At 37.2% G+C, this 24,583-nt stretch overlaps 5 protein-coding genes across 13 annotated transcripts in view; 2 read left to right on the top strand and 3 right to left on the bottom strand.

Annotated features, from left to right (window-relative positions):
* The first annotated feature begins 330 nt into the window (after positions 1-330).
* LOC135167682 (uncharacterized) lies at positions 331-24,412 on the top strand. The gene is made up of 2 exons (XM_064131133.1): positions 331-479; positions 23,376-24,412. The coding sequence occupies exons 1-2, from the start codon at positions 331-333 to the stop codon at positions 23,623-23,625; spliced, it is 399 nt and encodes a 132-aa protein (XP_063987203.1). The 3' UTR covers positions 23,626-24,412.
* LOC135167686 (lipopolysaccharide-induced tumor necrosis factor-alpha factor homolog) lies at positions 1,256-5,288 on the bottom strand. 2 transcript variants are annotated; one of them, XM_064131137.1, is made up of 4 exons: positions 4,571-5,288; positions 3,250-3,360; positions 2,782-2,923; positions 1,256-2,148 (listed from the first exon to the last, which is right to left on the bottom strand). In XM_064131137.1, exons 2-4 carry the CDS (start codon positions 3,335-3,337, stop codon positions 2,046-2,048), a joined length of 333 nt encoding a protein of 110 aa, XP_063987207.1. In that variant the 5' UTR covers positions 3,338-3,360; positions 4,571-5,288; the 3' UTR covers positions 1,256-2,045. The 2 variants fall into 2 exon arrangements, with proteins under 2 accessions (XP_063987207.1, XP_063987206.1); XM_064131136.1 differs by having other exon boundaries at positions 2,782-2,926; positions 4,571-4,591.
* Positions 6,141-8,837, top strand: LOC135167656 (uncharacterized). 2 transcript variants are annotated; one of them, XM_064131074.1, is made up of 7 exons: positions 6,141-6,417; positions 6,497-6,673; positions 6,935-7,337; positions 7,476-7,705; positions 7,851-8,180; positions 8,254-8,382; positions 8,491-8,837. In XM_064131074.1, the coding sequence occupies exons 1-7, from the start codon at positions 6,223-6,225 to the stop codon at positions 8,563-8,565; spliced, it is 1,539 nt and encodes a 512-aa protein (XP_063987144.1). In that variant the 5' UTR covers positions 6,141-6,222; the 3' UTR covers positions 8,566-8,837. The 2 variants fall into 2 exon arrangements, with proteins under 2 accessions (XP_063987144.1, XP_063987142.1); XM_064131072.1 differs by having other exon boundaries at positions 6,208-6,417; positions 7,476-7,669.
* On the bottom strand, positions 8,988-9,957 carry LOC135167678 (peptidyl-prolyl cis-trans isomerase-like). 2 transcript variants are annotated; one of them, XM_064131125.1, is made up of 2 exons: positions 9,809-9,957; positions 8,988-9,726 (listed from the first exon to the last, which is right to left on the bottom strand). In XM_064131125.1, exon 2 carries the CDS (start codon positions 9,716-9,718, stop codon positions 9,221-9,223), a length of 498 nt encoding a protein of 165 aa, XP_063987195.1. In that variant the 5' UTR covers positions 9,719-9,726; positions 9,809-9,957; the 3' UTR covers positions 8,988-9,220. The 2 variants fall into 2 exon arrangements, with proteins under 2 accessions (XP_063987195.1, XP_063987196.1); XM_064131126.1 differs by having other exon boundaries at positions 8,988-9,745; positions 9,809-9,913.
* Tfap-2 (Transcription factor AP-2) overlaps positions 10,507-24,583 on the bottom strand; it is a 97,092-nt gene continuing 83,015 nt past the window's right edge. For 3 of the 6 annotated variants that reach the window (XM_064131076.1, XM_064131075.1, XM_064131077.1), the window contains exons 5-9: positions 20,613-20,811; positions 18,021-18,139; positions 13,751-13,892; positions 13,480-13,651; positions 10,507-12,668 (exon numbers count right to left, since the gene is read on the bottom strand). In XM_064131076.1, the coding sequence (XP_063987146.1) occupies positions 12,531-12,668; positions 13,480-13,651; positions 13,751-13,892; positions 18,021-18,139; positions 20,613-20,811 (770 nt within the window). In that variant the 3' untranslated portion in view covers positions 10,507-12,530. The remainder of the gene's footprint in view (positions 12,669-13,479; positions 13,652-13,750; positions 13,893-18,020; positions 18,140-20,612; positions 20,812-24,583) is intronic. The other 3 variants (XM_064131080.1, XM_064131079.1, XM_064131078.1) reach the window with 1 other exon arrangement.

The following is a 24,583-nucleotide window of genomic DNA, read 5'->3' on the forward strand; positions in this document are numbered from 1 at the left end:
GTTAAATGATTTATTAAACTCACCACGACACAGCACAGCACTGACGACATGCCGCCATATTGAATGTCAACACTTGGGGATGCTCATGTTCGTACTACTTGGCAATGTACGGGTGAGAGGGTGGATCGGTGTACGGATACGATTTTTCATTGGCGGTGGCGTATTACATCAAATGGGAGGGATATTTGAATCCTCATTTGGTTTGAGGAGGAGCTCATGTCTTTCCTTCAGTCCGTTTCCAGGCTATTCTTTATCCTTTCCCCAACAGTGTTTCTCTAAAAAAATGTGTCTCCCTATTCTAATCGATAACTGAAAGTACACTAATCGCGGATGACAGAAAGTGACGAAGGAGAACATCAAGTCGGTCTACAAAAATGGCAAAACTCATTAGAGAAAAGGAGATTCCCGGATGAGGAGGTTAGGAGGAAGGTCCTGGAGAATAGCAGTACAACTTTGGTTCCAGCAGTGGAGACGACAAGGTTAGACCCTTCATAATCGTTTTTGGAATGTGAATGACTGATTTCTTTAGACAAACAGCGATACGCAAGGGAAATTGTCATGAAATGCGTTATCTCGATGCATCGTAACGTGAGAATTCAATAGGAAATAGTAAAAAAAACATGTGTTAGTTCTTCTCACGGAGCCTGAAGTCACATTTATCCAGGATAACGAAGACTCGATGCCTTGTGCATAAGGGCACAAAACCCTGAACTATCGAATACCTTAATTTTGAACTTTATCAGATAATAATTGAAAATTCACTGCGTTCGAGACCAAATAATAAGTCAAATTGTGTGAGTGGGGCAAAATAAACCAGTAAAAAACTACTGGAGATTAAATCTGCCTTATCGATTACAGTCCCCATAATTTTAACCTAGAAATCGTATTTGTCGGCTGATTTCGTCGGTAACAGTCTGACAATTCTTCTTTGCCAACCCAAAACTGTTTTTTTTCCACAAAATGAAATGAAGAATTAAATATTTTACAAATTTGAACTTCAAAGGGATAGAATATATAGAAACACATTGCAATATATCAGTGAAGCTTCTCATTTTTTCGGACAATGAAATTGTAGTAGGACAGTTTGATACTCCTACAGTGATTATTAACATTCATACTATAAAACTCATATCTCCAACCGGAAGTTCTCCGCGAGATGATTGCTCTCTCACCAGGTCTCCACTTACGCATGCTGGCATGGAATCAATTCCCACCTTGATAACACTTCATAAACAAGAAAGGGTAATTCAAAAAATTATCTAGAAAATAATTTTTTATTTCCTTTCAGCCAACTGTTACAAACGTAAAATACCATCACGATTCTCAATAAGGCAATCCTGATAATTCCATTGCGAGAAAAACATGAACTTTACAATAAAAATAGCGACATTAATCAGTTATACAAGACGAAAGCACAATGCAAAGATGGCCCTGAGTAATATTCACTCGTTTCACGATCATTTATTACTCTTCATCCTGCTGTACAATTATCAACGTTTTCACATTTATCTCTGAACTACCAATGCAACACGCCACTTTTTCAGTACACCGATTTATCGTGGAAGTTGGAATAGAATACTCTCCAATACAATCATCTGTAAAAAGTAAATTGTCAAAAAATGCGATAAATAATTCTTCATATCTCGAACAGGAGTAATCTTCATCTTCTTTTATACGATTAATTTTATATTCTTTCCAATCACTAGAGTGCACTTGCTGCAATCACAAAATCCTTGTAGTTCCATACCATTATTTACGAAATACTTTGAAAAAATTTAATTCAAGAATCACATCTAGATATCAAGGACAATAATCCCGAGCATATTTTAAGCATTGTGTTTGCTTTTTTATCATTTTGTGGTGATGGAAAAAATGTAAAGCAAATTATAAAAAGTATATCATTTTGAAAAAACGCTGTACACTGGCGAGGGTATATCAAGTACGAAGGTACAACAATTCGTACATAAACTTAATGTAAATACACTTTTATAAATTCTGTTGCATTCTTCTGGTATTTTGTTACTTCGTTTTTTGGAGTGTTTTTATTAATTCTCATGCTGGCCGATGTAGGAATTGCAGGCCGGGCAGTAATGTTTCTTGGCGAGGCAAGAGTCCATGCAATAGGGACATGGAGCACATGGCCAACATCTGTGGAGAGGAAAAAAAAACTCGATTAATTACGCGGAGATAAAACTTTCAATTAATGGAACGGGTCAAACGCTGTCGAGGGCCAATTTCAAGCGTATTTTTCGCAGACCTTAATTACGTTTCCCTGAAAATGGTCTGAATGAAAATTTCTCTCAAAAATATCCACTTGAATGACTCCCACTGTCTTTCATTGATAGAATATACGTAATACTAATTAATTAATTGAAGAATCTTAATTAGTCTCGGTTTGCCATGAAAAATGACTCATGTGTAAACCACACTGTGGTTAGCGGTCGGAAATAGTAAAATTTCTGCATTTGCGAAGCTCCCGTTTCGAGGAAGAAAACGAAAATTGAACCGATCAAATTCAAATCTGAGTCATTCCATATCCATTTTCAGTCCACATGCATTTCCAATTATCAGTCTGATAGTGGGTGACTCAGATATAAAAAAACGGGTACGATAACGTTTGCCGCTGCTCGCAAATGACTCATAAGACGAACCATCAGCAGATTAGGTCGCATTCTTGACGTCAAACGATTCGACGTCTATGAGATTGAGTTATTGAATAACCGAGAAATATTCTGGTCTCACACTCGTGAATATCCTGGAAATATATATTTTCTTACTCACCCAATTAAACAGAGAAGAAGTGCGAACAAATGAGTTTTAGTATTCGACTCGCTCTCGACTCGCGTGGAAATGTCAGCATGACAATGAGGACATGCCATCCTTTGGGACTCGGGGCCTAGAGCGACGTGCTGAACCATTATGACTGCTGCAATAACAAGAAACAGGAAATTCAAAACATATTGATCGAGCGATTGATCTTCTTCATCTGGGAATAAAAACCTTCACCAGAAGAGTTATAAAACCGTCAGAAGAAGTGAAGCAAAATTGATATTTTCACGACTATTAAATAAAATAAATGATTCATGTTTTTTATTTTATTAAAGGGAAATGTTGTAAAGTGAGATTTGAGAAAAAAATCGTATTTTTCATGCGTTTTCTACGTGTAAGAATGTAAAAATAGCTATTGGTATAAAACCCATGAAAACTTATGGTGAGTGACTGGGATTAGTGTTAGTAGTCTGGTAGCACCTGGTGCAGGCGCAGCGGCGTGTGGTGGTCCAGCTGTATATGGCGGAGGTGGAACGAATCCTGGTGGTGGCGCTTGTTTGTTTTCCATGGCAATTAATTACTTGACAATTCCTGAAAAATGAGAAAGCAAAAAACCATGCGAAAATACGTTTAGTAATGCTCTCTTCTGCAAATTCCAGCTCTTGTGTACAGTGATAATATGGAATCCACAGTACAGCATGAGCTGAAGCTGTGGTATTGTATGTCACGTTATCGTTGAGGACAAATTCTCACCGATAACGATGAATTAACTCATGAATACCCGTATGTGCTGTGGAAACGAGTTATACCTAGCTGCTATTCATAAGTGCGTCATTCGTCGCGAGTAAATGTTAGACGATAACGAAAAAAAATCATTGAGTTAGGTTTATTTTTGTTACAAATTAGCGAATTAAGTCGAAATTGTTGCCGAGGTATCTGCGGGATAAATATGCACTGCTCTGGGTTAAAAATGCCATACGTGACATTTATGTTAAACAGACGAGTGTGATATCCTAGAGGAAGTGGTGACAATATGCCACTGGTGGCGAAGATTACAAAATTTGAACGACTAATATTTAATAATATACTTATAGTAAAAATAAACTTCTACATGGGGTGAATATGGGGTAAATCCATTAATTTTTATTCTATTTTGGCCCCTTCTGCCCGGAAGCAGTAGAATTCATAGATTATCGAGGAAAAAACGAACTTTGTAACTATTTCTAAATAAAAGAGTCACCTAATTGCGATTTTTCCTCACAACTTAGGAAAATTGTTCCGTAATTTTTCCTGAATATTATCGTCAACGAATGAAATAATCTCCTCGCAATCAGCGAGAGATTATCTGGTCAAGTACAACTTGGCGTCAGTCTATTGATTCCGGAGTTTTCCGTTGAAAATTTTCATATAAAATTTTCACGTAATTTCCGCATTGCGCTTCAACAGCAACAATTTTGCCTTGGGCTCGAGCGCCAACTTCATACACTGCAGCCACAACCCATGCAATCGTTGCATAATCCACTATTTTTCATTTGGCAAAAGATAACGATATTCACGAGAGTTATTAGAAGAGGTCAGCGAGAAAAACCCGGAGTCATAATGTCATTGAATGGGGTCCGAGATGGCGTTGATGCGTAGTTTATTACATCGTCATTTGGCCCTCAATGCAACAGAACAAACAATTAAACGCGTCAAGAAAAATCCCATCACATGGTATTACTTACCGATAACAAAATAAAAATCAAGTTCTGTCGTGTACGTGAAAGATGATTGGTGACAAGATTACGATTACATTTCTTACGTGTTAATGTACCGCGTCACGGGATTTATCTCTGCTGGTTTCTTTACTGTCTAGAAACCGCTGGTTGCACTTTATTTTTGCGCTGCAGTTCAGAGCCAGGGGAAGTGAATAATCGATGGTCAATCTACCCCATAGTCCCTGAGCATGCACATAAGGCTGCCCACGCACTCCCTGGGATTCTTATCCCAGGGAGTGCGACGTCAACGATGCACACGTCAACGAGGTAAAAATTTTCGGGTAACGCCCTGACATTTCCAATGTCACATGTTTCACAGGTACGAGAATGCCGAGGAAGAGCGTGACAATTAAAAAAAAATATAAACTTTTGTTGACTCCTCTGCCAAACTTGAAATCCACGAATGTGCATATATTACTTTTCCAAGGCCATTTGATACGATCCACCAATGGTTCTCAACTCTATTATCCCAGCATTCCCTTCTGTATTTATTCCGGCCGTATTTGGAGAACTTCATGGACAGTAACGATGCGAATGGAATGTCAGGGCCTGAAACCGGCGTTTATTCTATTCTAAATATACGGGGAAGCGTTTCCTAGTGTTCCTCGTGCATACACTATTTTTCCTCATGCAATTATGCACTCGGTGGAATTTCATCGATTGACGATTCATATGGTGATTGTGTTGTGCAATATGAACGAGGAAATGAATTAAACACGTCACATGTTATTGCGAAACACATCTGTCTAGGGACAGTCTACTAACTACTTTCCGGGTAGTTCTGGCTCTTCTTTTCTTTATCTCGAAATTCGAACTATCGCATCTCGACTATTTGACACTATGTCTCGGTTAATGTGAGCATTATTTGCGAGGCTCGTTTTTGCGTAGTTGAGCGAGTAAACTCACCTTTTTTTCTCGCTAATAAAGCGGCAAAAAATCGTTGTTTATTTCAATGGAGGTATGGACGGTAAACGACTGTCGTGTGAATCGACGGAACGCGAACTGATGGTTGAAGGCTATTGCCGAGGTGCACTGGTGGTTTGCCGAGTACACAAGTACGTATATACTATTGCGGAAAGATGATCCCACAGAGCGGTTGTGTGGGTGCAGAGTGGGGGAGTCCACAGAATTCCGACGTTCGGAGAATTGAAAAAAAAAAAAAGTTTGATACTGTATCACTCTGACGCCTTTTGTGCGATGGTTCTGATGATTTAATTAGTTTTTAACTGATATCGCTATGAGCCTTCGGCTTTAGTGTATATGCTTTTCCAAAACATGGGATGAGTACCGCGGGAGACCGTAAGCAGTGCTGTGTACTCGATGTGTTCTGCTGGTGGTGCACAGAGGTCGCCATCTACAAATATCTTTTGGCCATGAGGGTTCCGCCTACGATGCACAGAGGTCGCTAGTTGCAGTAGCCAAACTCATGTTGGATTTTTAATTATTTATTTAAAGATAAATGAGACAGTAACAAAACATTTTAAGGTCAGTACGAATGAGTACAAATCTAGTACAAACGATGGGATTATTTGAGTTTGCGAATGGCAATCCCTTGGGGCTATTTACGCGAATTCACTCTAGTGTGTATGTAGGACTATTGAATCCCTGTGTTAGTGACGTTCCAAGTTCCGTAAGGGTTCTCAGTGCTTAGCATCATTGGCATAAAATCCTGAAAAAGAAACGAAACTGAAACGGCATGTCCGAAGTGTCGAGTGAACCTCAAAGTGATCAGGCTTATTGCTTCAAATGGAGCGATTATCAGAATCATCTGTCGACAGTTGTCAGACAATTGCTAGAAGAGGATTCCATGGTAGACGTTACGCTGTGCGTTGCTGGAGAACGTATTCATGCACATCGGATTGTATTATGCGCCTGCAGTGCGCTTTTTCAAGTATGTAAACAATGCAGGTTTGACGTTTCCATGGGTTCACGTTGAGTCCAACTTTTGGTACTGAGTTTTTCTTTCGTAGGAAATTCTGAGTGAAACAAGCGAAGATCATCCTACCATCATCATTAGTGACATTGCAGCTGATGATGTCAGGTCTATTGTGGAGTTTTCATATCAGGGAGAAGTTAGAATACCTGTGGAGAATATAACAAACTTGTTGGATGCTGCACAGCTGTTGAAAATCAGTGGATTGATGGAGGTAATTATTTTATGCGGGAAGTTGAAAAATTTTGGGTTATGAGGTGATTGGGTGGAATGCGAGATATTTTAACAGGCCATCTCCATGGTACCAATGCTCTTTTGCAAGGGATAATTAATGCTTCATGAGTAGAATCCTTGTTGTTTTAATTAATGAAAGATTTTGAATTGCAATTATTTATTTATAAATAACGAGTACCCTGAACAAATCATATCAAAAATCCAATCTCTAACTAAGACCTTTGTTCTTATTTATCATGAGATTGAAGGACTCGATGAGCATGATACGACTGTAAATAAAGATCAAATCGAAGAATTGGATGATGATGAAGTATCACCAGACCGTGAAGACGCTGCGATATCGGATCCAATTGAACAGCAGACAGGGAAAGATGCTAACGTTGGCGAGATCGATTCCATTGGGAAAAAAAAGAAGGAGAAAAAGAGGACGATAGACACCTCGAAAAAGGTGTACAACGATGAAATGCTGGACGCTGCTATAAATGATCTGAAGGATGGCAAAACATTGATTGAAGCTTCTGTTAAGAATCATATTCCAAGATCGACACTCTACATGAAAGCGAAGGCACTCGGTATTCAATTACATGCTGCGCGAAATGAATACCCAGCTGCATGTATGCAGTCTGCAATTGAGACAGTAGTCGGTGAGTATTAATCGTGCGGAGGGACCATTATTGTCCCTTTGGAATCTTCTATTTCCCTCATCTTTCGGGGATTCTCTAAGGTCTCCAGTGTAATTTATATGGACTTAAATTAATTGGATCGTGCTTCTCTTCTCGCAGGTGGGGCAAGTCTACAGCAAGCAGCTGAAATGTATGGTATACCAAAGACTGTTCTTTGGAGGCGAATACAAAAAGAAGGATCTCAAATAAACAGGCCAGAAACGAAAAGACAGTACGCATCTGAGAAAAGACTTGCGGCTGTTAAAGCACTCGAGAGAGGAGAAAGGCTTACGAAAGTCTCCAATGAATTTAATGTTAATATTGATTGTCATTTGCACATACTTAACTATGCAAGTATTCCTGAAACTAAACGGCTTGGCAATTAATATTGGAAGAGTTTTCTTGTACCAGATACATAAAGCCAAAGCCAGGAGTTTCAATGATTTCAACAGATTAATTATTTAATTTACTTGACTCGCTCAATTTTTTTTTCAGATACCAAAAACAACATTGTTCAGGGATAAAGTGAAACTTGTTGACGAGGGAAAATTACCGGAATCGTTCTGGAAACGACGGAGAACCGACGACGAGGGTTTAAAAAAAAGTAGACTGGAAAAAGCAGTGGCAGCTTGCAAAGATGGTAGAATGTCACAAGCTGCAGCAGCTATACTTTATGGCATCCCTAAGACCACGATTTGGAGGAAATTGCAGCAGGCTACTAAGAAAAATGAGGATGAGTCGAGTCCACAGGTTTCAAAAAGGAGAAAAAAAGACGATGTGCAAATTAAGAGTGAGAATGCTGACGATGATTTTCCGTTCTGTGAAGTGAGTAAATAATCTGTCACTGTTTGGAGAATGCCCTGAAGTTAAATGACAATTATTGTTCTATTAATTCCAGGTCACATCAGAAATTCCTATAACCTACATCGATGAAGACAATATTCCCCCGGAATCGGTAATAATATTAACCACAGAAGACGTGGACACTCTCAGTTTAGAGGGTAATCGGCAAATAATTGTCAACGAAGTGAGTAGCATCGAATATTCATTGAATTAACAATTACATTCACAATTTCAACAGAAATATTCAGACGAAATCAAGATAAGGTGAATAAGATTATTTTATTTGTTTCAGAATTCTGCTCAACAGTATATTCCTTGTTCAATAGGAATCGAAGACAATCCAACTTACAGTTCAACGGCGAGTTAGAACCTGATTACAAATGTTTTTCATTTATCTGTAGATAATTTGTGAAATATATGATGAAATAACATAATACGAAAAGACAAATAATTAAGTGAGATTGTTTACCAATTAATGACAATTTTGATGGATGTGATACTGCATCAACAGTTTCAACCAAGAGGACAATCATAAAATGATTTTTTTGGGGAGAAACCTATTTGTTATTTGAAAAGAAGTTTAGTCCAATGCTATATTTAACCCTAGTCCATTTCATCAAGATAATTATCTCATGGTAGCGATATTGATTTTCTTAGATGAGGTCAATGTAGGGGAAAATATTGCAGCAATCGTCAACAAGAGGTGAATCGAATGTTCATCGAATCAATAATGTCATTCGTTAATCTCCACTAAAGAACAAAAGAAAATTAAATAAAAAATTTCGAATGTCGCTGTTTGTCTATTTATTCCAGAATTTCGATGAAGAATAAATTCAATATACAATACACCGACGAGAGTTCACACTGGTCTAGTAGAAAGATGGAATCTATTCCGAAAAATCTTTCAATTCCTGACACATGGAATGACATGAACTGTGGTTTCCAATAATTAATCTTTTATTTAACTGTTTTAATCGAAAGAAAGAATTATTTAAATGCAGTGCTTCAACTCTTCCATTCCATTAAGACAATTGTCCACAATCAGCGATGATAATTTTCTTGGTTGTGGCGCCACCGTGTGACCCCATGCCCTCAAGTTGTTTAACCACATCCAGACCCTCCACAACAGAACCAAAGACAACGTGGGCATTGTCCAGCCATGTTGTCTTCACTGTGGTGATGAAGAACTGGGATCCATTGGTATTTTTTCCAGCATTAGCCATTGAAAGAATTCCAGGTCCAGTGTGCTTCAGCTGGAAGTTCTCATCGTCGAATGTTCTTCCATAGATTGATTTTCCACCTCTACCATTGCCATCGGTGAAATCCCCACCCTGGCACATGAAATTGGGAATGACTCTGTGGAATATTGAGCCTTTGTAGCCAAAGCCCTTCTCTCCAGTGCACAGGGCACGGAAGTTCTCCGCAGTTTTTGGAACAACGTCTGAACGCAACTCGATGACGATGCGACCCACCGGTTGGCCATCGGCGGTCATGTCGAAGAATACTCTTGGTAAACCCATGTCTCTACCTTCAATGAAATCAATATTCTTTTATCATCAGGAAACCATGCAATTTTAGTTATTGAAATTTCCCTTTCATGATTTACTCACCACTACGGTTTAACTTATTCCAGAAACCTAACGTTGTGAACACGCTTCAATTTAAGCCACCACGTTTTTAGGTTTTCAGGTTGTGGCGTCGCTTCTGGTGTGTCTCTCTTGTGTCGCGCAGGACGCAAACTCATTTTAGGTTATTATTATTACGCGATTGCAGTGCTATTACGCGGGAATTTTGAATGTATGTAGAACTGGGAATAAGGTGAGAAAAGATCGGTTCATATGATTTTGGTAATATGTTCGAGTTTATTTCAATTAACGAGGGAAGGACCAAGCACGTGCACGTGCAATTTGAGAGAGGTCACTGCGTATTTTTAGAACCTGAGGCATGTGATGGGAAATTTTTATAATTTTGTCCATAAAAATTAGAGGGAAAAAGGTTTCAGTCGACGAAATAATTCTCTGTCGTGCTATTACCGTTCTGCCCCCCCCCCCCGGTAGTGGTTTCTTTAGTTATAAAACATACGATTCCTGACTCGTTATCGTTTCCTGAACATCTCTAGATGAGTGATTAAGTGGAATTCATCAGATCTTTATTGCCAGAAATTTCAAAAGCTAGAGAAACGATCCTTCAATCGACCCTCGTAAATCTCGTTACTCCTGAGATTCATTAATGAAACTTCTCATAAATATTCAACTCATCTCGTCACCTATGACGGTTCCAACGATAATTATGATGGGGGGATGATTAGTTGTCGATCGAAAAGTTTACTTAGAAACAATATTCTTATTTACTTTATTTATCACACACCAATATACAAAAATGAAACGTATTAATATTTTTTTTCGGAATACAATATACTACTAGAATTCAAATATATTTCAATAAAGATAGATCTGAGTATCTTACAAGATTAGAATGATGGTTTTCGTCGATTCCGATTTTCTTCCATACTTTAGCTCTTCAACTTGAGAAATAAAAAAAAAAATTTCTACAACATTATTTCACAGTTGGCACAGAAATTCTTGGTAGAAAAGACCATTTTCTACTCATCGCTCTAGATATATTTTATTATAAATAAAGATATTAATTTATAATTGTTTTTTTCATTCTTAATTAATATAATCTAGAGAGTAAACTTCTCTATAGTTATTTTATGAGTCAAAATAAGGGCTCAGGTTTGTTTCCTAACTATATATATTTATATATATATATATATTTATATTTATATTTATATATTGTATGTATAATATAGCACACTACGCCGCTCTCTATTTCTTTTTTTTCACGTTGAAAATGTTGGGAATGAAATCTTTGATATCGAATTGTCAATAAATTTTCTACCTCGATCGATTGAATGATCGTGGCAATTCTGTATTTTTCTCTTCAATAATAAAATAATTACAACGACTCGTAACTGCGAGCAATAAAATTGTAGTCTTCCTTGTTTGTGACTCAAATCTGAGCCCAACTAATTGCTCACAATTTAATGGAAATCACTAATATCATTTTTCTAATAAAAACATGGAATGTTTAGCATTCATTTAATTCGACAACGCACGATTATATCACAAGAAAGATTCAAATGCTCTGTACATACTCATTTTCTCGAGAACATGCAATGTTCTCCAATATTTTCATAATTTTTTTTTTGCTAGTTTTCTCGTCGATTTTCACGGATTTTTTTTATATCCATCTGACTTAAATTTAATCATCTCCATTCGTTTGTTTTCTCATCTCCTGTAATTAATGTAAATTATCTAAAGTTTAGTTACAAAGTTAGATATGTTTCAGGTGAACCTGATTAATATTGTACTTGATACGATTTCAATGCGCTGATGATTGTTAATTTCCAATGAAACCAATGCACATTGTCGTTTTAATTTATCATACAATAAAACGCATCATCATCGTATTTACAAATACCCATCGCAAAGAGTGATATCTTCATCTCTCTCCCTCTCACTGCCACCTCAACACTTTTTGCAATTGGCACGAAAATTGGCACATAATTAATGGCAAGTATTTTCCATTGGCACAATTATTGTTAACAGTTCTTTGTTGTGTCATTCGATTAGTGCATTATCATTGATTCTCTTTTATTTTGTGAAAATTGTGATATTGAACGAAGAATGGAGAGAAAATGTGGGGAAATTCTTTATCGAATAGTTCCATGCGATTGCACGAACGAGAAAAAAAAATTAATTAATGGTGAGAATACTGAATGATAAATCTGTCTGAAAAAGGAGTTGAGTTTGTTAACAGGATAATACGGCAATAAAATCCATTGAAGGATCGACTTTAATGTGGCCTCGAGGGTCACAACGCAATTTGAGTATTTATCATCACAAGAGCTGTATAAATAATGATTTATTAGCGCTCGAGTCCCAGGGGCAGCATATTCACCTCCATCAAGATAAGAGGAGTTGAACATAATGATAAAAACGAATATTTACACAAGAAGAAAATATGAATAATTACGTATAACATTTTTAAGGTAAAATTGATATGGTCCAAGGCTGATATGAATTTGTATGTGCCTTTGTGGACTTGCACCAACTTGACATTAATTTATAATTAAAGAATACAGTTTTGAGAGAGAAAAAAAGAACAATTTACAATTGAATTAAATGAGTATTCGTTGGATTTGACCAGCCAACCTCCAATCGAAGTACACAGATGTGGTCCATATTGAACAATAACTACACATTAGTTGTAGGGCCATGAGTGGCTGATTGACGTGACCACGTTAGAGGTAGGCGAGTCTTCTGGACGTCACTTCTTCATGTCGTTCATCAGGGAATTGTCCTTGTTCTTGTTAGCATCTAGGCTCGACTGTTGACTGCTTGTTACTCCGCTTCCATTACCCGGATACATCTTCTCCATGTGATTTAGTGACTCGGTTAGGAACTTCTGCAAGTATAATATTACGGTATTTAATTAATCATTGTACGTTTATATTGATTGCCGCGAGCTGCTGTACTGGGTAAAATGTAGGAGACAAATCAGAAGAAGATTGTTAGAGTATTTTTCAATTAGTAATCTATTTGTCATCTATTTTAAATCCTACCATTCATACCTATAGATATCGATTTTAAGAAATGCTGAAGATTTTATTTGATGTATGATTATGCATGGAAAACATTAAAAAGGCTTTACCACTTTCACAGGATAAATAATTGCTGCCATTCAATTTTAATGGAAGATTTAACAAATAAGAGTATCAGGATACATTAATATGAAAAATCCGTCATAGAAATAAAAAGATGAAAAGTTTAGAAGATTGTCATGGTAAAACAAAGTGACTTTATTTTTTTTTCACTATGAGTTTTTGAGAATCTCTTAAATCACTAGGGCCCCATAAAGATGAAGGAAAAAATTAAATTGTTAATGGCCTAAATAGAAAAAAGATTTGGAATGCGATTGATGGCATCTTAGCACTGAAATGGTCCAACAAAGTGAGTTTTTAAAATTTATTATTAGTTTTTCATGAATCTCTCGGAAGTAAAGGTACACAGCAAAATTCCTATAATGACCTTTTTTACAACTCTCATTTTTCTGAACAAGAAATGTTCTCAATAAAAATTCCGCTATCTCCATTAGTACCAAGGAAATTCATCAAAAACTCAACTCGTAGTTGAGTGGACTCATCTCGTTTTACCACTTTTCTTTTATCTCTTCCTTGCTGGATTTATTATCATCCTCTTGGGAATAGTTTTCTTACCTGAATTGCCGTGAGGGCAGCTACTATTGCTGGACTACCAAACCCGTGCGATATTAACGAAAAATTTGTCAGATGTCTTTGTATACTTGGATCCAAAATGTGAGGTGGTCGAGTATTACACAGGGGCGATCTGTCTTGATTCAACAGGTCCATCAGCTCTTTGGTGATTTGTCTGATTGGAAAGAGATAAAAAAAATGTTCGTCAGTGGTTTTTTCCTTACTTTCAAAGTTCCTCAAAACTCCGGACTTTCTCAATGCGGAAGAGACTTACTTGGTGGCAAGGAGTAAGTCTTTTCTCCTGTACGAGTCCTGTGGCTCACAATGCTGTCGACTCAGGTATTCGGCGACTTGTTTCGCCGGAAACTCGGTCTCACAGACGTACCCAAAGTCTCGGGCAAGGTGAATAGCCTCTCCTGTTAAAAACACAAATAAAAAAAAATCATGAAAAATAAAATAAAGAGAATACGGGATAAAAAGTGTGCTACTTTCGAGTCTGGTTCATACACATGATTGTTCCCTTTTTTCCGACAGTTCATTCATTTCTCTTTTTACTCATTTTTTTTCTGATGACTTCTTATCGCTCGACATTGAAGATTCACCTCCTCTCGAAATTGCCCTGGTGGGATTGGAAAATAATTTTCATCGTAGTTTTCATTGCAAAATTATATTGTTGGAAATATGTAGAACACAATAGTTGTGCTTTGAACTTTTTGATTGGCCAAACGCGCCGATGAAAAGCCCTTAGGGTCCTCGGGTGCAATCTAATTAGTCAAACATAATTTTTCGTGTTGCATTGACTTATGATAATTGAAAAAATGGGAATTGTTCACTAATGAGTTGAGCGAATTAATTCTTTCTCCCCTTAAATATAGGAATTATTGAGCCCCATTAATTGCCAGACATTAAAATTTCATTTATAGATGAACTGTTCAAATATGTGAATAAAAAAATGTTTTTTTCGATAACTGAAATTAAATTCTGAATTAACTAAATGATGCCTTAAAAATTTATTTGGATGTCCCATTGAACGAGTTTGAAGATAAAGGAAATGGGAACAATTGTTATTTTTATTTATTAAATCAGAATTGTGGGGATATCGTTGAATATTATGCTTCAAATCAAATCAATTATGACTTAAAATATTTATTCTTCTATCATTAAATTCCAATTCAAAGATGATTACGGTGACTATATCGGTTGATGTGATTTTTATAGCGATTGTCGAAAATTACGAACATTCTATGACTTTTCTTAAAAACGAGCTCTCTCGGGATTTTTTCAAATGTGATAATTACAAATCATTCACATAAGCACAGATAAAATTTTCCATCAACTTTTTACGGAACGTCTGAGGAAACGTCGTAGCAATTGTAGCAATCATACGGGATGGAAGGGAATGATAAGGAAATAATTGCTCCCAAAAGTATTGCTCATTCATAAGCGAAAATCATAGCAAGTGCGATCGAAGAACAGTTTCTCGTCGGTTTTTTTGATCCTCTTCATTTTTGATTTTTAAAGTCGCATTGACAACCGTTATCGCTGGGAGAAGTTGAGAATATAAAATTCCTCTCCAATATTTTTTGAAAATGCTGCAATTTTTTAGTTTCCATTTTTTTATTGGTAAATCGTTCCCGGGAATGTCGAAACCTCATCTCGCGGGATTTCTTACTCTTCCCAATGCCACTAACGTATATAAGCTGCACATATAGAGTACAAAGTGGAGTGACACATGTCATGTTGCCGCGAGCACGACACGATAATGATGCCACTTGGCGAGTGTCGTACTCTGGCATCCTTCGATAAATTTATCCCCCCGCAAAATGTTACAACAGTTTCACGTGAATCTCACATTTCTTTTTTTTCAGTTATTTTCCTCGAGTTCGTTCTCTTCCTTGTTTTTATCATCATCAATACTTTTGTTTACAAAATTCAAAAGCTCTTTTCACGTTTCGAGCAAAATGTGAAAGTCTGAGATTTATTGTGCTGCGTGAATTCAGTAACGAGGTCTTATTTTTGTGACGGTGACACCCGTCATGAATTCATTGTTAATCACATGATTTCTCTTGGTTGAGTTACTTTTTTCACCCGAACGGTTAATTTCTTAGCGATTTAAATTGCGGAGAAATTAATGATTTTTTCTTACAGAATTATTGTAGAATCTACTTTTTAGTAGTGAGAAGAAGTACTTATATGTTGGTTATTTATATTTTTACGTAAATATTCTTCCAGGATAAAAACTATGTGAAATTGTGCAGTTCATAATTTCAGAATTGAGGCTCAAGAACTATCAAATTAATTAATTGCATTTTAAATGGCGTGAGGAATCGCTTTCTCGTCATAAAAATATTAGTACAAGAGCTAAAAAAATCCCAATGTAGCATTAAAAAAAATCTTAAAATTTCTCTTGAAAATTCAAGGATTTTGATAGATGTGCAATTTAAAATTTATAATGTCTCAAGCTAAAGGGTTTTTTTCTTATTAAAATATTTTCCTCTTTATCTCAAATCAATCGTCACCAAATCATCATACCCCACCACTCCTAGGGTTTTTCTGAAAATCCGTCCGTTGAAAATATTAAACCAAAATTTCCATCACTGAGTAAACAGGGATTAGTCACCGGAGACGATTGGAGGGGATAGTATTCGGGGGATTTAAGGACCAAGCATGTATATATATTAATGGCGCGTCATTTGCGGTCTTTGTGAACGTGATCGGCGATCTTGTACATAAACTGCCAAGGGCGCTCAAGTATCTTCCCCCCATCCACTTGAGTACAACATTATCCTCAGCACGAATTTCCATATTATCGATTAACACCAAAATTCCAACTTCTGCAGTTAAAATCTCCCAAAAATAATACGGCATCGGACATTTACGACTATTTCATATCTAAGTAAATCCATTCAACATTCTCAACTATTTATGTCTTGTAATTCGAGAAGACGATAAAATGGTGACTTGTCATTTCTCTCCACTATTGAAGAAACCTCATTGGATGATACTTCACAGACAGCTTCATCCACACATCCAGTAACATCACTAATATTCATTCCAAGTGGCTGAAATCGGTATGTCGTGAATGGTGAAGATAAAGACGAGTGGTTCCCACACTTTCGCAGATAAATGTGTGGGCGGAGCGTTCTCTTTAAAAAGCCCACTTTTAAAAGCATTTAACCTTCTTTATGTCGCATCACTGTTCATCATTGTTCTGCTAATGTCACAGCTAGTCTCTTTGAAATTCATATCCTCAGTCATCGTAATCGGGTAAAGAAATTATTTCATTCTTGTCAGAATGAAAAAAATGAGTTTGAGAGATTTTTTGTCATTCTTTCACCCTCGAAACGAACGAGGAAAACAATTTTTTTAGTGGGCCTACAAGCGAGGACGAGATATTGTTAGAAAATTGCGGAGGCGACGGGAGACGATTTATAAAAAGATCGTCAAATTATTGATTAATTAATCTTTTTCGGGGATTTAATTTTCTTTACTCAGTTGTTATTAACAATTATCCAATTGTTATTGGATATTTCTCGATTCTCGTCGAAACGAAATAAATGGAAATTGAAAGATTTTTATAATTTCTTCTCTCTACTGACGTGAATAAAAGGAGTGATCGCGTTGCGTGGGCGCTAGAAGTGCGGACGAGAAATGATAAAAAAAATAGCGGGGGCGTATTGGCACAGGCCATACACCGTCAATGATGTGTCTCGTAAATTCCCACATTGCCAAGTACTCCAGACATCACTGCCCTAGCAAAAAGAAGTGAATAAGAAGTGAAATTAATTGTTGAGCCTAACCGATATTTTCAAGTGCACATTGGATCCCGGGGAGGGGTGGAGGGGAGGAAGGGGGTTGAGAAGAGGGACATGGTAGTCATTCGCTGATTGTCATGAGGAGAGAGCCCAACATCGAATGTTTTACACCGGTACACAACTATCATAAATTATAATCAACGTCTCAGGTGTCAGCCAACACTCTGACAAACTTCGATGATGTCGTTAAAAAACGTCGTGCCGAGATTGGCAGGCATGAGATACACATGCTGAGAGTTTGCTTATAGAGCTGCTTCTGATTTGCGAGATGAAAAAAAATTGACAACTCAATCTATTGTGGTTTTTATTAATCTCCATTATGTGGAGTAGTAAAACGCAATTGAACGAGTTGATCCCTCACATTTTTATGAATATTGAGTTATCTTCCGGTCAGAAGATATTTTCATTGGAAATCTTCTCACCTATGACAGAGATTTACGGGTCTTGATTCACTCTTAGACTGTTGGTAATTTTTTAGAATTCATTCAATGGGCCTATTTGAATTTTCAATGAAGATAATTGGAATTGAAAATAAGATTAAACTATTTACGCAATTTTTCATTCGGATTCGCATCGCATTTTAGAATTTAATTAATTGCGGTAATAAGTCGATACAAACAGTAGATAATTTCATTTAAATTTATCTCAACTGCGGAAGATTTCTCTAAGAATTATTTAAATGAACCAGACCCACTACTTATGCAACAACTGTTATTAATTAGTACGAACCTTCAACGAGAGACGTCAACAGTGTCACATTGGCTGCCTTCCTCCTTCCAGCGGGTAGATTCAAGCCAATCTTCTCCAACTTTTCTCGCAACAACCGACCGCCATTTTTCGATTTCGCTCTGAAATAAAATCATTACCAAAATGATTAAATATCGTTTATTGTTTACCTGTACAATCGTTCATCCACAAAAATAATTCCCTTCATTAGTTATTTCCATTCCAATCAAAGAGTTATTCAGACCAAATAAAATTTTATCATCAATCAATAAGAACAACAATCATTTGAGTGAAACATCGAATAAAACCTTTTATTTCGCGCAACCGAAAATCTTTATTTAACGGCATTCAAACACAGCGATTTATTTGGTTCAAATAAATATTGTTCAATCCAAATAAATCATTTTTTTAGCCTGTTCTCTTTTGCATTTTTTTTTTCGCTCATACTCCTAAATTTCGAAAGACCACCATCAATCACATCTTGCCACAAGCACTCAGCTATAACGTCATTGAGAATAAAGAAAGCATTCCAGAAATAATAATAATTAGCATAATTTGTATACGCAGTGTCATCGGAGCATTGAGCAATGGGTCTCGACAGACTACACGAGAGGTTTCCATTGGTGATTCAATCATCCATCATTCCTTTGGCTGGAGTATAACGGTTCCAAAAGCACATCCTCTCACTGAGTGTGCGATAATAGTTTGTATTAAAATTCCGACAAAAGAATTTACTTTTGATTTTTCCCATCAACGAGTGAAAAAATCATTACGTATGCAGACGTGACAAGGAGCGTGCTTGTGTCATTATCGATGATTGTCTTGAAAATGCGGGGATTTTCTCAAGCTCAAGTTGTTGGTATAGATGTATATGTATTAAGGGTGTATCTCATCGCACTCTCTCACTTCTGATTACTCCCTCGATTGCGGATCGTTAGTCGTTTGTCGACGGTGGGCACGATCATCTCGTTTACGCCGATATACTTCAACCATTTTCACTTGTGTAATGAGTGGTGGGGGAATTTAATCGTCCCTTTCAAAGCACATGTTTGATGTTAGGATGGTGGGGGATATGGCTTAATTTTGCACTTAATTTTATATTATCAGCGGAAGGATCGCGTGCGGGTTGAGAATATTTTTGGTCCTGACGAACTTGAAACGTATGAAAATTCTCGATACAGTTGTCGGAAATTGCTATAAAGGAATAATTATAGTGAAATTTCAAGGAGATAACCTGTTTCTAGAGTCAATTGCGCCCTACAAAAAATTTTATGGCAAAAATTGCTGTCGTAGATATTCCTACGTAGTCATCAGGAACTGAACTGAGAATAAAATATATTCAAATTCCCACATCTCCTGATGAGCCACTGAATAATTACGTTATTTTTTATTCAACTACATCCACCACAAACATTAAACGATTTTTAATATATTTGAAAAATCACAAGAAATGTAGGTGAATCATGAGAAAAATATTATGACCACAAATAATATCTATTCAGCCGCAAAATGCTAATCCATCACCGGCAAAAACCATCGAACTATCAAAACTCAGCAATTACCCACTTGTTAGTCCCTGAAAAATGCCGCTACAAAATAGAAGTGAATGCGGAAGTTGGCAATATGGGACGAAATATGAGGGGCATAATAAGTGCGCATAATAAATGGATCTATATCGATGAGCGGCATTTAGACACGTTAAATTTATGAGCTGCACTGTTTCTACGCCCAAGGCTAGTCCCTCGGTGCTCAACACCCGACGGCTATTCACCTACAATTACTCTAATTTGCATATCGTAATAAACGCATTTTGATAGAAAAACAATTCACAACAGAAGATTGTAGCGTAAAAAAATGAAAATTTCAAAAAATTATTCACAAAGTACAAGGTACCCTCTGAGTAGCTAATTTATCCATGCCTCGCGATGATAAAGCATTGCGTAATGGATAGTTTTCTGGGGGCCTTCCGAGTGAGTGCCGCGCAAACGCTCGAGATCCGAGATAAAAGACACGATGCGAGAGAGTTCCCTCCTGGGAAAGTTATAAATCAGAGGGCTGTCTGTGCGCGTTGGGCCTCACCACGAGGCCCCGCACAACACCATCGGGTGGATACCCAAGGCGTTACAAAAACCCGGTATATTAATTTACCGTTAGATAATACCGTTATGATAAGCCCACTCCTCTCGGTCCCTTTTTTTTAAATTATTTTAAGGCTAATTCGTTACATCGTCGTTTGATTTTAATTATAATGAATTGATGGCAGGATTATTATGTGAATTCTTTATGTGTGTCAGACAACACTCGATGTACGCCGATAAAATAAACGGGAAGAGCTCAAATTTTAGATACGTAGATATGTAAATTTATGCATAAATAATTTTTTGACTGACAGAGTGACAAATCGTGAATTTAAGTGGAATTGACTAATCGGCGAGAGGTGAAATGTGGAACGGAAATTTATGGATTTGGAATTAATTCGGAGTCACGAAAAAAAAAATGGGGTTTGAATATAGATATCGTTGAATATTCTGGGTCTAATGGACCAGATGGTATCGGGGATGATGGTCATATTTGCTTTATGATTGATATATTTACCTTCGTAAAACACCACCGAGTAAGCTAGCATTGAGACACTCCGGCGGTGACAGCCGTCTCTGTACTTCGGCGACCGTGACTTTGTACTTGCTGGTGCTGCTTAATAACGACAGTCTTCCTGGTACGGAACAGAAGACATCAGATGGCTGTGTATTACCCGACAGCATACCCTTCTCACCCCGGTCTGATTGTTTCATATCTGCAAAAGAACCAAATGAAATTGTTACTGCACGTCTACTTAATCTGTCTACTAATTTTGTCAGTTGTCTCGGGAAGGTTGGAGAGACCATTAACTTATTCTTAAGGCTATATCCTTAAGATTTTTTTTTCAATGGAGATCAATAGCTTCAACGCAAGGAAACATGTCCCATAAAAAAACCATCGAATACTTATGAAATCTCCCCGAATTTCCCTTGAAAATTCTGAGAAGAATATTTCCTTCCAATAATATCAGAACCTCCCAGAATTACATTGGTATTGTGTATCGATAGTCGAAGCGATATTGCATCGTCGAGTACCCAAGGAATGCTTAATATCGAAAGAGCGGGCCCACGGTCAAAGCATGTTATTACGCTGTATCATGAAACGACGGTGAGCTCGACCGACTTAAAAACTTCTTCTACATATTCCGTCCATCGCGAGATATATACATTCGTTGCAGGCCCGCCCGAGGGTAGTCCACATTATTTCCCCCAAAACCCGTTAAATTCCACAAACCAGTGAAAATAATACAAATGAAAAATTACTTTAAAAAATTCAATAGCGAAGTGGGAAAACGAAACAAGATAAACGAGGCTTATCTGTGAGTCCAGTTTTTGACCAATAACTCCGAATCTACGGGAGATAGCGAAATTTTTGTAAGAACAACTATTGTTCCACCTAATTCGCTTAACAAAAAAGGTTATAATGAATATTTCTCTATCTCCCCCAGATGTTAAGATATTCATCAAAAACTCGTCAACAGTTAACAGTGACTTGTCTCACTCTCCCACTTCGCTTCTGAACTCCAATAGTACAGTGTTTCTGATTGAATCAGAATACATCCGAAAGTTCATACGGTATAAATGATCAGTTTCGCAACAATTTAACTGGTACATTGAACTATACGAATGCGATAGGTAACAATTCCCCGAGGCATATACCCCTGGGCCAAGCACGCGTGCAATTTTCTCTCTATATTTTATAAATTTTTTTTATTAATTAATTACGGAGCAATCGATCTTGACGGAAAATGCGTTATTCATACATCCTCTTGTTTCTTCACTTTCTCTTGGCTATTTAATTAATTTAATTCTCCTGAATTTTTATTTATAAAATTGCTAACAGGTGTGAAAGACGGAGATAATTGGTACGGGACGAGCACTCGTATGTGCCCTCCGGTGATTTTCATTCACTTAATAGATATCATTTAACGAAATCAGAGAGCAGAGAAAGATGGAATGTCGCACTGGGGGTGGGGAGGGCATTTAGAAGAGGGTAAGAAGACGTATGGGAGGATGGGAGGGGCAGATGGAGCTTCATTGCAGCTCAGTAGCTATTAGTGATTGCTGTAATTTTCATTCCATCAGGCGCTGGCGGAAACGTTGTGCACCAGCCGTATCAAACGGTACAACGCACCCCGATATATATAAACACAATCTTGTGAATGAAGAGAGGCTCTTTCAACTTATTCATTCGTGTTTTGTAATCATTCAGTTAAGGCCGCAACTGCTCGACTTGGAATAAACCACATTTTTCATAATTTATTTAAGTTTTTTAACGCTCCGGGTGGAAAAGGTGCTCGTGAGTACTAATCGACCGGATGTAAACGGATAGTGCACTTATGATGTATTAAAAAGCGGTAATTTATTACGGAGAATGGGATATGGAGAGGGGAAATATTTCTGGGTTTTGGGAATATTGGTGGTAATTGATTGGAGATTGATTTTTATTGGGCGAGAAGATAGATGAGACTGATGATCGGGTGGTGGGGTAATTTTATAACTCGTTGAGAATGGGTTATCTGGTTTTTTCTCGGAAAAATACTGAGGACAATATTTAAAATAAGTTTGGGGTGAAATTAAGGGGTTGAAAATATCGTAAGGTGAAGGCTGCAATTAATCAGATTCAGGTGATTTAATGAACCAGAATAGTTGGTCTCATGTTCCTCATTCAAAATTAATGTTTATGAAATGATTGAACTGAAATTTATAGTTTCCATTGATTTTTGCATAAAATTATGATATTTTGTGCGCTGTAAAGAAACCCGTTGAACAATATAACGATTTTAAAAATAAAAAATCCGTACATTCCTCGTGAAAAGTGGCTGTACTCACAGCTATAAAAATAATTTTACTTATGGATTTATAAATGTGCCTATAACTATAGTTTATAGTTAATAGTCAAGTTAATTTCTCTCCATTCGTACAGTTACGGCTGCAATAATAGCTATGAATTCAGTAAAATTATCGCCGGATAATTGACGGTAAAAAACCTTTAATGGATTACCTTCGAAAACATTATAAATTTTAATTAAATTACAAAGTTCCATGAAATTGTAATTTTTATGGTACAATGTTGGATGACTCCGACTTATTCGGGATATAAAATTATTCTTTTGTCGATCACACAAGCTAACACCTTCGTATATCGATCCAATGAAGAAATACAATCGAATTAATAAGGATTTTTTTAATGACGTAATTGGTTTTGTCTGTTCATGGGTCGTTTCGGTATTGCTTCATGGGAGTGTTCTCTGATCCCGATGATTTCGCCGTTTTTCAGCGAAAGGAGAGACGTGCGGTGGTGGAACTACACCAGAAGCTTCAAAGAGAGCCACAGCCCGATGTGTGTATATGACCCGTTAAACTTTCACGACACCAAGATCAGAGAGTCCTGCGTGATCAAGCCAACGCGTCCACCACTATCCGTCGTGGCCATCTATCTCCAAGGAGAGATGAAATTCCGTTTTCATCTTAACAGTTTGTGGGACATTGCGATGTGGCTTGATCTGATTGTGAAACTGTGTAAATGAGCATGAAGTTTATGCGAGTCCACAACTCCAAAGTCTCTAATTATTTCGTTTATCTGCAAAGGGGATAATGAAGAGCTGAAGGAGAATGAATCAATTCCATGCTGGGAGCATCAGTATGTGAACGATTTTATGATGAACATTTTCTTGCATCGGGAAACATTTTTTTGTCAAAATTAATTCTTCTCGCAGTGTATAATCCACGAGTCCGTCGATATCATCAGAAGACGATTGAACTTACACGAGACCTCACGTTGGATTCATGTTTAATATAAAAATAACGACATTTCAATGATTTATCGACGTATCGAGTATCGATTAATTAGTATCTAGCATCAACTGCACCTAGTGCAGTTTGTCAAAGATCATTCACCCATCAAGGACACCTTTACAATATTAAATTACACAACCATGATCATCTCATCCATCAGTTTCAATAATTTCCAATAAGAATAGCATTTGCATTCAACAGATGTCCGTAATTTTAAACTCAAAATCCTATTGGCGGAATGATCGAGTGAAAGGGCGCATCCACGTGTTAGACTCTTGGCATGAGTGCTTTCAATTGAATTTTCATTCGATCGAATTTGAAGAAAAAGAAGTTGTAAAAAATATATCAGTGATTTTAAGAGGGAGAAATATATTTGGCGTATGAGCTCGAGAGCACACGCACAATTTCCTTGGCAATCAGTGCAGCCGGAAGCCAGGGGCCAATCGTCACCGGTTGACTTATACAACTGGTCTCGATTGGTCAGGGCCAACCTAGACTGGGGTGTGACTTTTCGTACTTTATTCCCCTTTCAGTCAAAAGGGTCTCAATGTGAAGCGTATTGCGCCCTGAGGCTGTGCAGTCTCACTATTTCATTGGCCCTTGTTAATGTAATTACCCATTCAATTTCGAATGAACAAGGGCATTTGAAAAAAGAAAATGATGGGAAGAATTGGGGAGTACGTTTTTCAT

The sequence above is a fragment of the Diachasmimorpha longicaudata genome, chromosome 11, assembly GCF_034640455.1.
Source record: "Diachasmimorpha longicaudata isolate KC_UGA_2023 chromosome 11, iyDiaLong2, whole genome shotgun sequence".
NCBI lineage: Eukaryota > Metazoa > Arthropoda > Insecta > Hymenoptera > Braconidae > Diachasmimorpha > Diachasmimorpha longicaudata.